Below are 13,160 nucleotides of genomic sequence, written 5' to 3' on the forward strand. Positions count from 1 at the left end.
CCCCTGCTCACCTGGGGGAGGGGTGCCCGGGCAGGGGGAGGGGCGGGCAGGGCGGGGGGGTCACCACGCTCGGCTGCCTCAGGGTCCCCACGAGGGTCCAGAGTCCCCTGCGCTGACGTCAGCGCCCCCCCCACCTGCGACATTGCCCCACCGAGGGTGGCACCGACCGGGTTAAACCCCACGGGGGGGTCACCCATCCCCCCCCACCCCCCCTCGGGCACCCTGAGGTGTCCGGGGGTCCCTCTGAGCCCCTCCCCCTCTCAGGGCACCCCCAGCCTTGAGGAGGGGGCTGTGCCCCCCCCAGGGGGGCCACGTCACCCCCGGGCACACCTGGGCAGGTCGGGGGCGTGTCCCCCCCCACCCCCCACCCGGGGGGGTCACGGGGGGAGGGGCTGAGTCACGGCGTGGGGGAGGGGAGATCCCAAAATTGCTTTATTGGCCAATAAATAAACCCCAACCCCCCCGGGGGACACCGTGGGGACAAGGCCACCCCCAGGGAGTCACGGCCACCACCGGGGCTGAGGCTCCCATGGGGTTGGGGACACCCTGGGGACAAGGCCACCACCAGGGAGTCACGGCCACCACCGGGGCTGAGGCTCCCATGGGGTTGGGGACACCCTGGGGACAAGGCCACCACCGAGGCTGAGGTTCCCACGGGGTTGGGGACACCCTGGGGACAGGGCCACCACCAAGGCTGAGGTTCCCACGGGGTTGGGGACACCCTGGGGACAAGGCCAGCACAGGGCGTGTGACACTGCTGGAACCAGGAGCGCCATGGGGAGGGGGCTCCTGCCACCACAGCCAATGTCACCGAGGGGTCAGGGCCACCTCTGGGCCGGGGTCACCACAGTGCTGGAGTCACCCACAGGGTCAGGGCCACCACGGGGTCCAGGGCCGCGATGACACTGGGGACACTGCGGTGTCAAGGCCACCTCTGTGGTCAGTGCCATTACCGGTGGTGAAGTCACCACTGGGGTCAAGGTCTCTGCACTGTCACCAGTGTCACCAGTGTCCCCTTGTCTCCCCAGCATCTCTGGTGTTCCTGGTGTCCCTGATGTCCCCATGTCTTCAGAGACTCTGGTGTCCCTGGTGTCCCCAGTGTCCTGGGTGTCCCCAGTGTCCCCATGTCTCCAGAGCCTTTGATGTCCTCAGTGTCCTCAGTGTCCCGGGTGTCCCCATCTCTCCAGAGTCTCTGATGTCCCCAGTGTCCTGAGTGTCCCCAGTGTCCCTGATGTTCCTGGTGTCCCCAGTGTCTCCTTGTCTCCAGAGTCTCTGTTGTCGCTGGTGTCCCCATGTAACTCCAGCACCTCTGGTGTCCCCGGTGTCCCCATGCCTCCAGAGTCCCTGGTGTCCCCGGTGTCCCCATGTCTCTGGAATCTCTGGTGTCCCCGGTGTCCCCGCTGTCACCGCTCCAGGAAGCGCAGGCTGATGGGGGCACCAGGGGCCAGCAGGGTGCGGGTCATGGGGCGCACGCGGCCCCCGCCGGGCTCCGGCCGCACCTCGAAGCGCAGCAGGATCTGTGGGAGCAGGGATGGCTGAGCAACACCGCGGGGACACTGCGGGGACACCGTGGGGACACAGGGACACCCACCTGTGCCAGCGCCATGTGCAGCTGCAGCTCGGCCAGGCGGCGCCCGACGCAGCTGCGCGGGCCGAGGCCGAAGGGCAGAGAGGCAAAGGGGTGCCTGGGGCCAGGGGCGTCCCCGGGGGTGTCCCCAGGGGTGTCCTCAGTGTCCCCAGCAGTGTCCCTCGCTGTCCCCAGCGGTGTCCCCGCTGTCCCTGTGGCGCAGCCAGCGCTCTGGGCGGAAGGCGTCGGGCGCCGGGAAGAAGCGGCTGTCGCGGGACGTGGCGTAATGGCACAGGGTGATGAGGGTCTGCAGGGACACGGGGTCAGTGGGGACACCCCGGGGACACCAGGAGCCCTGGGGTGCGGGGTGTCCCCCCGGCTCACCTGGCGTGGCACCAGGTAGTCGCCGACGCGGATGTCGCACTCGGGGACGACGCGGGCGTTGGCCGGGATGACGGGGTACAGCCTGCAGGGGGGGACAGCGGTGTCACCTCCTGTCCCCGTCCCCTTCCCTGACTTCATCCTGTCCCCATCTTCAGCCCCATCCCCATCCCTGACTTTCTGTCCCCACCTTCATCCTCATCCTCATCTTCATGCCCTCCTTGTCCCACCCTTATCCCCGTCCTGTCCTGGTTTTCACCTCCATCCTCGTCCTTGTCCCCATTTTGTCCCCAAACCCATCCTGTCCCTGTCCCCATCCTTATCCACATCCCTGTCCCGTTCCCATCCATGTGCCTCACCCCTGGCTATGTCCCCACCCCCATGTCCCTGTGTCCCCATTTCTGTGTCCCCATGTCCCTGTGTCCCTCTGTGTTCCCCATCCCACCTCCCAATCCCTCTCCCCATGTCCCCCATTCCCATTGTCCCCTTGTCACCATCCCCATGTCCCCGTGTCCCCATCCCTGTGTCCCTCAGGGTTCCTGTCCCCATCTCCCAATCCCTCTCTCAATGTCCCCATTCCCATGTCCTTTCCATGTCCCATCACTGTCCCCATGTCCCCATCCCCATGTCCCTGTGTCCCCATTTCTGTGTCCCCTGTGTCCCTCTGTGCTCCTGTCCCCTCTCCCAACCCCTCTCCCCCTGTCCCCATCCCCATTGTCCCCATGTCCCTGTCACCTCAGGGTCTCCTTCACCACAGCCCGCAGCAGTGGCAGCCGTCCCAGCGCGGCGGCGGTGGCAGCGGCGGTGGCACCGTCGGCGGTGGCACTGTCACCGCCGGTGACCCCGCCGGTGGCAGCCACCAGCTGGCGGTGCAGGGCCGCCTGTGCCCCCGGGTTCCGTGCCAGCTCGTACAGGCTCCAGGCCAGCGTGCTGGCCACCTGGGGACACACGGTGACATCAGCGGGGCCCGCGGTGGCGGCAGGGACACGCCGGTGTCACCCCCCTCACCGTGTCCACCCCGGCCAGCAGCAGCTCGGTGACGTTCCCGTAGATGCTGGCGACAGGGACGCGCTCCCGGGCCAGCAGGTCGGTGACACACGTGTCCCCCCTCGGCCAGCGGGCCCCGCGCTGCCACCTCGGCCACGCGCCGGTCCACGTGTCCCTTGGCTGGGGACAACGACAGCCATCAGTGCCACCGTGGGCCGTGCATTGTCACCGAGTCCCCGTCAGTGTCACCATGGTCATGGCACATCCTGGTGACCCTACGGGGTGTCTCGATGTCCCTTGGATGTCCCCATGTCCCTGTGTCCCCTTGGCTGAAGGTGAGCAGGAGTGTCCCCATGTCCCCATGGCTGTGGGACATCCCCAAATCCCTGTGGGATGTCCCAGTGTCCCCATACAATGTCTGGTGTCCCCATGGGATGGCCCCATGTCCCCATGGGAGGTCACCACGGTGTCCCCCTGTCCCCATGTCCCCCATGGGAGGTCACCACGGTGTCCCCGTGTCCCCATGTCCCTGTGGAATGTCCCCATGTCCCCATGGGAGGTCACCACGGTGTCCCCGTGTCCCCATGTCCCTGTGGAATGTCCCCATGTCCCCATGGGAGGTCACCACGGTGTCCCCCCTGTCCCCATGTCCCTGTGGAATGTCCCCATGTCCCCATGGGAGGTCACCACAGTGTCCCCATGTCCCCATGTCCCTGTGGGATGTCCCCATGTCCCCATGGGAGGTCACCACGCTGTCCCCATGTCCCCATGTCCCCATGGGAGGTCACCACGGTGTCCCCATGTCCCCATGTCCCTCACCGAAGGCGAAGAGCTGGTCCCAGGCGTGGCAGAAGGCGTCCCAGGGCGCGGGGACGAGGCGCAGGAGGGGACGTGGCAGCGCCATTGTCACCAGCGTCAGCGCCAGCACCGCCCCCCACGCTCCGGAGCACGGCCTCGGTGTCCCCGGTGTCCCCAGCGTCCCCCAGGCAGCCCAGGCGGGAGGAGAACAGCACCCAGGAGATGGCTGTGGGACAGGGGACATGGGGACACTGGGGATACGGGGACACTGGGACATGAGGACACCGGGACATGGGGACATTGGGACAGGGGGACATGGGACACTGGGGACACTGGACACCCAGAGACACGGGGGATGGGGACATGGGGCCCATGGGCACATGGGGACACTGGGACATGGGGACATGAGGACAATGGAGATACAGGGACACTGGGGACAGGGGGGCACTGGGGACAGAAGGTGCCCTGGAGACCTGTGGGACACGGGGAGCCCTGGTGGGGGATTGGAGACCCCGGGGGGTGGAAGGAGACCTGGGGTGCCCATGGGGGGTACGGGGGGTCCCTGTGGGGGTCCCATCCCTTTGGGGTTCCCCATCCACTTTCAGGGTTCCCACTCCCTTTTGGGGTGCCCCCATCCCCTTTTGGGTTTCCCCCCTCCCTTTCAGAGTTCCCCATCCCTGTTAGGGTTTCCCCATTTCTCCTGGGGTTCCCCATCCCCTTTCAGGGTGCCCAACCCCCCTTCGGATGTTCTCCATCCCCTTTTGTGGTTTCCCCCTCCCCTTTTTGGGTTCCCCATTACTTTTAGGGCTCCCTATCCCCTTTTGGGGTTCCCCTTCCCCTTTTGGGGTTCCCCCTCCTCCTTTTGGGGTCCCCCCTCCCCTTTTCGGGGTGCCCCTCCCCTTTTCGAGGTTCCCCCTCCCCATTTCGAGGTTCCCCCTCCCCATTTCGGGGTCCCCCTCCCCATTTCGGGGATCCCCCTCCCCATTTCGGGGTCCCCCTCCCCCTTTCGGGGTGCCCCTCCCCTCGGGGTGCCCCTCACCCTCGAGGCCGAAGCGGTTGAACTCGGTGCCGATGTCGCGGACGATGCCCCGCGGGTGCCGCCGCCGCAGCCGCTGCAGCCGCGCCACCAGCTCGGCCACGGCCGCGCCCAGCGGCGCCGCGAAGGCCTCGGCGGCCCCCGGGCGCAGCAGCCCCCGGGCCAGCACCCGCCGCGACCCCCCGCCACGCCTCGCCCTCCCTGGGGACACGGGACAGCGTCACAAGGGGGACAGAGACAACGGGGACAGGGACAGGGACACGGGGACGGGGGGACAGATGGGACAAGGGGGACAGAGGGGACATGGGGGACAGGGACAGCGTCATGGGAACAGGGACAGGGTCACGGGGACAGGGACAGGGTCAGGGGGACAGGGACAAGGGGGGACAGGGAGAGCATCACGGGGACAGGGGGACAGATGGGACATGGGGGACAGAGGGGACATGGGGGACAGGGACAGCGTCATGGGAACAGGGACAGGGTCACGGGGACAGGGACAGGGTCAGGGGGACAGGGACAGCGTCAGGGGGACAGGGACAAGGGGGACAGGGAGAGCATCACGGGGACGGGGGGGACAGATGGGACATGGGGGACAGAGGGGACATGGGGGACGGGGACAGCATCAGGGGGACAGGGTCACAGGACAGGGACAAGGGGGACAGGGACAGGACAGCGTCAGGGGAACGGGGACAACGGGGGACATGGGGGACAACGGACATAGCACAGGATGGGGACATGGGGGACAAGAGGACATGGCTGCAGGACATGGCAGAGCACAAGACATAAGGGACATGGGACATAGCACAGGACAGGGATATGGGGGACAAGGGACAGCGTCACAGGGACAGGGGGACAGGGGACATGGCACAGCAGGAGACACGGGGGGGACAGGGGACATGGCTAGAGGATGGGGACACAGGTGACACCAGGCATGGAGGGGACATGGGGGACAAGGGATATGGCACAGGAGGGGACATGGGGACATAGGAACATGTGGAAGAGGGGGACAGGGACACGGGGGATGTGGATGTGGGACAGCGGTGAAGGACAGGGGACGTGGCAGGGACAGAGAACATGCAGGGACATGGGACACAGGTGACAGAGCATGTGGGGACAGGCAGGGACACGGGGAGGGACAAGGACACGGGGGGACATGGGACAGGACGGGGTGGGGTCAGGGACACACAGGGTGAGGGACAGGGGACGTGAGTGGGGACACGGGGAACAGGGGGGAAGTGAGGGGCAGGGTATTGGGGACACAGGGGACACAGGCAGGACACAGGGGATGCAGGTGGGACACAGGGGGACACAGAGGGGACACAGAGGGGACACAGAGGGGACACAGGGGGACAGTCCCCTCGGGGCAGTGGCAGGTGTGATCGGGGCACTGGGGAGAGCCCCGGCTGCCCGTGCTGGGGACAGTTGGGGACACTTTGGGGGTTTGGGGTCCCTCCCCCGGCCCACGCGGGGCCGGGCCCCCCCCGGGCAGTTACTCACATCCGGGGGGGGCAGGGGGGGAGGGGAGGGGGGGGCTGAATCACGCCTGAGTCACCCCGGGCCCCCCCCGCACCCCACGGGCCCTTCCCGGAACGGGCGGGGGGGGAGCCCCGAGGGGTGCAGACACCCCCCAGCCCTGGGGGGGCCCTGGGGGGCTCTGTGCGACCCCCCCCAAATCCCACAGGCAGCCCCCGGCCCCCCAAATCCCACAGGCAGCCCCCAGCCCCCCCCGGTGCAGCCCCCAGCCCAGCCCAAAGCCCCCCCCGGGCAGCCCCGGAGCCCCCCCGGGGGATCCCCCCCAGCCCCCCCCCGGCACTCACAGGGTCAGGAGCCCCCCCGGGACCCCCCGCAGCTCCCGGTGCTGCTTCCAGGGGCAGCTGAGGGCGCGCCGGGGCTCGGGGCCCTCCTGCCGCAGCACCTGGGCCACGAGCGCGGGCTCGGCCACGTGAACCGTGAGCACCGGGCCGAAGCGGGCCCGCCACACCGGGCCGAACCGGGAGCGGCCGTGCACCTGCGGGGACACGGGGGGTCACACCGGGACCGGGGGGGACACGGGGGGGTCACACCGCGACCGGGGGGGACACGGGAGGGTCACACCGGGCTGAACCGGGACCGGCCCGAACCGAGAACCGGGCATGAACCGGGGGGCGGGGGGACACGGGGGGATCACACCGGCCCGAACCGGGACTGGGCTGTCATGTACGGGGGACACGGAGTGGGGGGTCACACCGGCCCGAACAGCCCCGCGCTGTGCTGAGCTGGCACCGGCACCGGGCGGGGGTGAGGCGGGATCGGTGTCACCGGGGGTCCCGCGGTGCCGCAGGGCAGGACCGGAGCCGGGCAGGTCCCGGTGTCCCTGCGCTCCCGGACCTGCCGTGACCTCCCCCGGGGTGACCGGGCCTCGGTGCCACTGCCCCGCTGGGGTGGCCCTGTCCCTGTCCCTGTGTGTCCCCCCCCACCCCCGGGGTGGCCCCGGCCCCGCTGCCGCTGCTCCCCCCGGTCCCGGCACCCCCCCGAGCCCCGGGGGCCGCGATCCGTGTCCCGTGTCCCCTCCCGTGTCCCTCCTGTCCCCCCTCCGTCGCGAGCCTCGGGGTGGTGGCACCGAGGTCCCTCCAGCCAGGGCGGTGACACCGGGGTCCCCCCATCTCCTCCAACCCCCACAGGGCCCCCCCCCGGCTCCGGAGCAGCGGCAATGGAGCCCCCCCGCCTCCAGCCCCGGCTCAGAGACCGCGGGGTTGGCGGAGCCCCCAGCCCCATTTAGAGACCCGGGCCTCCCGGAGCCCCCAGCCCCATTTAGAGACCCGGGCCTCCCGGAGCCCCCAGCCCCATTTACAGACCCGGGCCTCCCGGAGCCCCCAGCCCCATTTACAGACCCGGGCCTCCCGGAGCCCCCAGCCCCATTTAGAGACCCGGGGCTCCTGGAGCCCCCAGCCCCATTTAGAGACCCGGGGCTCCTGGAGCCCCCAGCCCCATTTAGAGACCCCAGCCCCATTTAGAGAGCCCAGCCCCATTTAGAGACCCGGGGTTCCCGGAGCCCCCAGCCCCATTTAGAGACCCCAGCCCCATTTACCTGCATCTCGTGCAGCCTCCGCACCCCTCCCCCGGCACAGCAGCTCGAAGATGAAGGCGGCGGAGCTCGGCCCCGGCATCTCCGCCAGGCCCCGGGGCCGGGGGGCGCGGGGCGGCGGAGAGGCGGCGGGGGGCACCGGGGAGCCCGGGGGAGCCCCGGCCCGGGCGGGGAGCGGGGCAGGAGGGCGGCCCGGGCGGGCAGGCGCAGGCCGGGGGCCATGGCGAGGCAGCGGGGCTCGGGGGGCACCGGGAGGGGCAGCGGTGACACCGGGGGGGACACGGGGAGGACTCGGGGGTGCTCGTGGGGACCCGGGGGGACACGGCGGGGCTCGGGGGGACACGGAGGGGACCCTGCGGGGCTCGGGGGGACACGGAGGGGCTCGGGGGGACACAGGGGGGACCCGGCGGGGCTCGGGGCCGAGCCTCGACTGCGGGGGGGCCCCGGGCCGGGGATTTATAGCGCCCACGTGCAGCCGGGCAGGCCCCGCCCCCTCTGCAGAAGCCACGCCCCTGACCCCCGCCCCATAATGCCAAACTGGCGCCGAAACCCCGCCCCTTTGTCCTAAGCCACGCCCTCCAGCTGGGTGATTTGCATAATGGGACTCTTCGGCCAATCAGCGCGCGGCGGGGGCGGCTCCGCGGCCCCGCCCCCAGGGCGCGCACACGCGAGGGCAGAGCCGGGAGCGCGCACGGCCCCGAGCCCCAAACCCCAAATCCCAGTGACAGCCCCGGCACCCCAAAACTCGCTGGTGACAGCCCCAAACCCCTCTCGGTGACACCCCCAGAACGCAAAAACCCCAGTGACAGCCCCGGCACCCCAAATCCCTCCCGGCGACACTCCCAGAACCCCCCGATAACGCCCCCCAGAAGCCCAAACTCCACTCAGTGACAGCCCCGGCACCCTAAAACGCGCTGGTGACACCCCCAGAATGCCAAAACCCCAGTGACCCCCCCCCCCCCGGCACGCCAAATCCCTCCCGGTGACACCCCCAGAACCCCCAAACTCCCCCAGTGACCCCCAAACCCCAGTGACACCGCTGGCACCCCAAATCCTCAGTGACACCCCCCAACCCCCCGGTGAGACCCCCAAACCCCTGAGCCCCCCAGAACCTCCCCGGTGACCCCCCCGACTCCCCAAATTCCCGGTGACCCCCCCGGTGACCCCCCGGCTCCCCAAATTCCCGGTGACCCCCCCGTGACCCCCACTCCGGCCGCAGCCCCCGGGGGTGTTTTTGGGGGTGCCGCTCCCCGCGGGGGAGGGGCCGGTCCCGGCCGGTCCCGGGGGGCACACGCGGCTCCCCCCCCACCCCCCCCGGTACCGGATTCCCGGGAATTCCCGGCCGGCAGCACCGGAAAGCCCCCGGTGCGGGGGGGGGCGGCACCGCCACCGCGGGGCTTTCTGCGATGGGGAAACTGAGGCAGGACCGGCGCCAGGCTCGGGGCCGGGGCCATTCCCGGCACCGGGACCGCCCCGAGCAGCCGTGGGGACGTTTGGCGGCTTTATTGGAAAACGCGGCGGCGGCACCGGGGGGGTCACGGAGCCGCGGGGGGGTCGGGGCGGCGGCGGAACACGGCGGTGCAGGGGGGGGGGCCCCGCCCGCCGCGCCCGCTGCCCCTCCTCGGTCACCGCCGGCAGCAGCGGCAGCAGCGGGTCCGCGGCCTGCGGCACCCGCGGACAGCGGGACGGACAGAGGGACAGAGAGCGGGACAGAGGGACGGACAGCAGGACACATACCGGGACAGACAGCGGGACAGCGGGACAGACAGCGGGACAGACAGAGGGACAGACAGCGGGACAGAGAGCGGGACAGACAGAGGGGCAGCGGGACGGACAGAGGGACAGAGGGACGGACAGAGGGACAGACGGACAAACAGCGGGACAGAGGGACAGACAGTGGGACAGACAGTGGGACAGAGGGATGGACAGAGGGACAGAGAGCGGGACAGACAGCGGGACACAGGGACAGCGTCAGGGCCAGCCCGGGGACAGCAGGCACCTCCCCAGTGAGCCCCACGCTGGCCCCTGTGTGAGCGCCCGCTGTGCCCCAGTGCCACCCCAAAATCTCCAGTGCCACCCTATAGCCCCCAGTGCCACCCCAAACCACCCAATGCCACTCCATAGCCCCAGTGCCACCCAAAATCCCCAGTGCCACCCCATAAACCCCACTCTCCCCAATTCCCTCAGTGCCCCCCAGTCCCACCCCACAACATCCAGTGCCACCCCAAAACCCTCAGTACCCCCAGTGCCCCCAATTCGCCCCCAGCTCCCCACAGTGCCCCCAGTACCTCCCAGTGCCCCCCAGCCCCAATTCTCCCCCAGTGCCCCCCAACTCCTCCCATTCTCCCCAGTACCCCCCAATTCCCACCAGTATCCCCCAATGCACCCAGTTCCACCCCAGTGCCCCCCATTTCCCCCCTGTGCCCCCCCGTGCCCCCCGTGCCCTCACCAGCTGTGCGGGGGGCAGGGGCTCGAACAGGGGGTGCTCCCCAAAATGCTGCAGCATCCACTGGTGCAGCTCGGGCACATCGGTCACCGTGTACACCAGGCCCTGTGTACCCCAAAAATACCGTGTACCCCAAAACCAGTGTACCCCAAAAACCACCGTGTACCCCAAAACCACCGGGTACACCAGGCCCTGTGTACCCCAAAAATACCGTGTACCCCAAAACCAGTGTACCCCAAAAACCACCGTGTACACCAGGCCCTGTGTACCCCAAAAATACCATGTACCCCAAAACCACCGGGTACACCAGGCCCTGTGTACCCCAAAACCACAGTGTACCCCAAAAACAAACACCATGCACATCAGCCCCTGTACCCCAAAAATACTATGTACACCCCAAAAACACCGTGTACCCCAAAAACAAACACCGCGTACACCAGGCCCTGTGTACCCCAAAACAGAGTGCACCCCAAAACCACTGTGACACCCCAACCCCCCCTGTGTGCACTGGGGGCCTGGTGGGGACCCCAGAACCAGGGACACCCCAAAAGCTCCCACTCGGGGCGGTTCTGGGGGGGTCTTGCGGGACTCAGGGGGTTTTAGGGGGTTTGGGGGGGTTCAGGGTGGGTCAGGGGGTGTTGGGGGACTCGGGGTTTCAGGGGGGTTTGGGGGGCTCATAGGTTCTGTGGGGGTTCAGGGGGTGTTGGGGGGCTCAGGGGGCTTGGGGGGGACTCAGGGGGTGTTGGGGGGCTCAGGGGGTTTCAGGGGGGTTCGGGGGGGACTCAGGGGATTTTGGAGGGGCTGTGGGGTTTTGGGGGACTTGAGGGGTTTCAGGGCAGTTCTGGGGGAGCTCAGGGGGTTTCAGGGGGTCTCAGGAGGTGTTGAGTGGCTCAGCAGGGGTCAGGGGATTTAAGGGGGGCTTGGGGGTTTTGGGGGGACTCAGGGGGTCTCAGGGGTTTTGGGGGGGTCAGGGGTGCTTAGGGGGTCCCAGGGGGTTCTGGGGTTCTCAGGGGGTTTCCGAAGGTTTTGGGAGTCTCAGGGGGCTCAGGGGATTCACAGGGTTTTGGGGGGTCTCAGGGGGTTTCAGGGGGGCTCTGGGGATTTGGGTGGGTTCTGGGGGTGTCTCAGGGGTTCTTGGGGTCTTGGGGGGGGTCTCAGGGGTGTGGGGGGGTCTCAGGGGTTCGGGGGTGTCTCAGGGGTTTGGGGTGTCTCAGGGGGGTCGGGGGGGTTTCGGGGGTGTCTCAGGGGTTTGGGGAGGGTCTCAGGGGGGTCGGGGGGGTTTCGGGGGTGTCTCAGGGGTTTTGGGGGGGGGGTCTCAGGGGTCTGGGGGCTCACCCCGGGGCGCAGCACGTAGCCGTACTCGGCCAGCATGGCCGGGCTGATGATTCTCCACTTGTGCTTGGTGCGCTTGAAGTGGGGGTCAGGGAACAGGAAAAACAGCTTGGAGAGCTGGGGGGCAAAGGGGGCAGCACCAAGGGGGGGTCAGCGCCCTGGCACTGCCCCCCCAGAGCCCCCCGACCCCCCAAATCCCCCAGACCCCCCAAACCCACTGTGAGCGCAGCTCGGGCCAGGGGGGTGGGGGTCCCGTGGGATGGGCAAGGGGGGTCCTGAGGGGGTCCCAGGGGTGTCATGGGGGACCTGTGCCACCCCCAGTGCCACCCCCAGTGCCACCCCCACACCCCAGTGTCACCCCAAAACCTCCAGTGCCACCCCACACACCCCAGTGCCCCCCAATTCCCCCCCAGAGGGGTCCTGGGGGCTGAGAGGTGCCCCTGGGAGGGGAGGGGGGGTTCAGGTGTTCCACAGGACCCCGAGGGTTTAGGGGGGGGGGTCTCGGGGGGGGTTCACAGGACACAGAAATTTCTGGAAGTGTTGGGGAGCTGCTGTGGGTTTGGGGGTGTCTCAGAGCACACAGAAACACCAGGGAATGTTGGGGAGATGCTGCAGGTTTTGGGGGTCTCAGGGTGGGTACAGAGCACACAGGAATTTCAGGGACTGTTGGGTTTGAGGCCTCTCAGGGGGCACAGAAACTTCAGGAAGTTTTGGGGGGGGTCCTGTGAGTTTGGGGTCTCTCAGGCTTGGTCGGAGCACAGAAATCCCAGGGACTGCTGGGTTTGGGGGTCTCGGGGTGGCTCAGAGCACAGAAATCCCAAGGATTGTTGGGTTTGGTGCTCTCAGAGGGGTTCAGAGCACAAAGAAGTTTCTGTGACTGTTGGGTTTTGGGGTTTGAGGCTCTCAGGGGTGGGTTCAGAGGACAGAAATCTTCCTGCATGTTGGGTTTGTGGCTCCCAGAGTGGCTCAGAGCACAGAAATCCCAGGGATTGTTGGGTTTGGGGGTCTTGGGGTGGGTTCAGAGATCAGAAATTTCCCTGACTGTTCAGTTTGGGGGTCTCAGAGGGGGTTCAGAGCACAGAAATCCCAGGGAGTGCTGGGTTTGGGGGTCTCAGAGTGGCTCAGAGCACACAGAAATTTCCCTGCCCGTTGTGTTTGGGGGTATTGGGGTGGCTCAGAGCACACAGACGTTTCTGTGACTGCTGGGTTTTGGGGTTTGTGGCTCTCAGGGTGGCTCAGAGATCAGAAATCCCAAAGATTGTTGGGTTTGGTGCTCTCAGAGTGGGTTCAGAGCACAGAAATCCCAGGGACTGTGGGGTTTGGGGCTCTCAGGGATGGGTTCAGAGGACAGAAATCTCCCTGCCTGTTGGGTTTGGGGGGTCTCAGAGCACACAGAAGTTTCTGCGACTGTTGGGGTTTGGGGGTCTTGGGGTGGCTCAGAGCACTCAGCAGCCCTCCTGCCTGTTGGGTCTGTGGCTCTCAAGGTGGCTCAGAGCACAGAAATCCCAAGGATTGTTGGGTTTGGGGGTATTGGGGTGGTTCAGAGCAC

At 68.0% G+C, this 13,160-nt stretch overlaps 1 protein-coding gene across 1 annotated transcript; it reads right to left on the minus strand.

Moving 5' to 3' along the window:
- Nucleotides 1-407: 407 nt before the first annotated feature.
- Nucleotides 408-11,803, minus strand: LOC135287782 (basic proline-rich protein-like). The gene is given in 17 exon segments (XM_064400995.1): nt 408-1,517; nt 1,592-1,689; nt 1,775-1,874; nt 1,952-2,033; nt 2,684-2,886; nt 2,957-3,043; nt 3,045-3,115; nt 3,755-3,869; nt 3,871-3,959; nt 4,025-4,206; nt 4,773-4,970; nt 6,587-6,777; nt 7,837-7,866; nt 7,868-8,439; nt 8,967-9,495; nt 10,283-10,384; nt 11,615-11,803. Coding segments are annotated over 17 exon segments (2,799 nt in total). The 5' UTR covers nt 11,651-11,803; the 3' UTR covers nt 408-1,403.
- Nucleotides 11,804-13,160: the final 1,357 nt, after the last annotated feature.

This window comes from Passer domesticus, chromosome 31 (genome assembly GCF_036417665.1).
Source record: "Passer domesticus isolate bPasDom1 chromosome 31, bPasDom1.hap1, whole genome shotgun sequence".
Lineage (NCBI taxonomy): Eukaryota > Metazoa > Chordata > Aves > Passeriformes > Passeridae > Passer > Passer domesticus.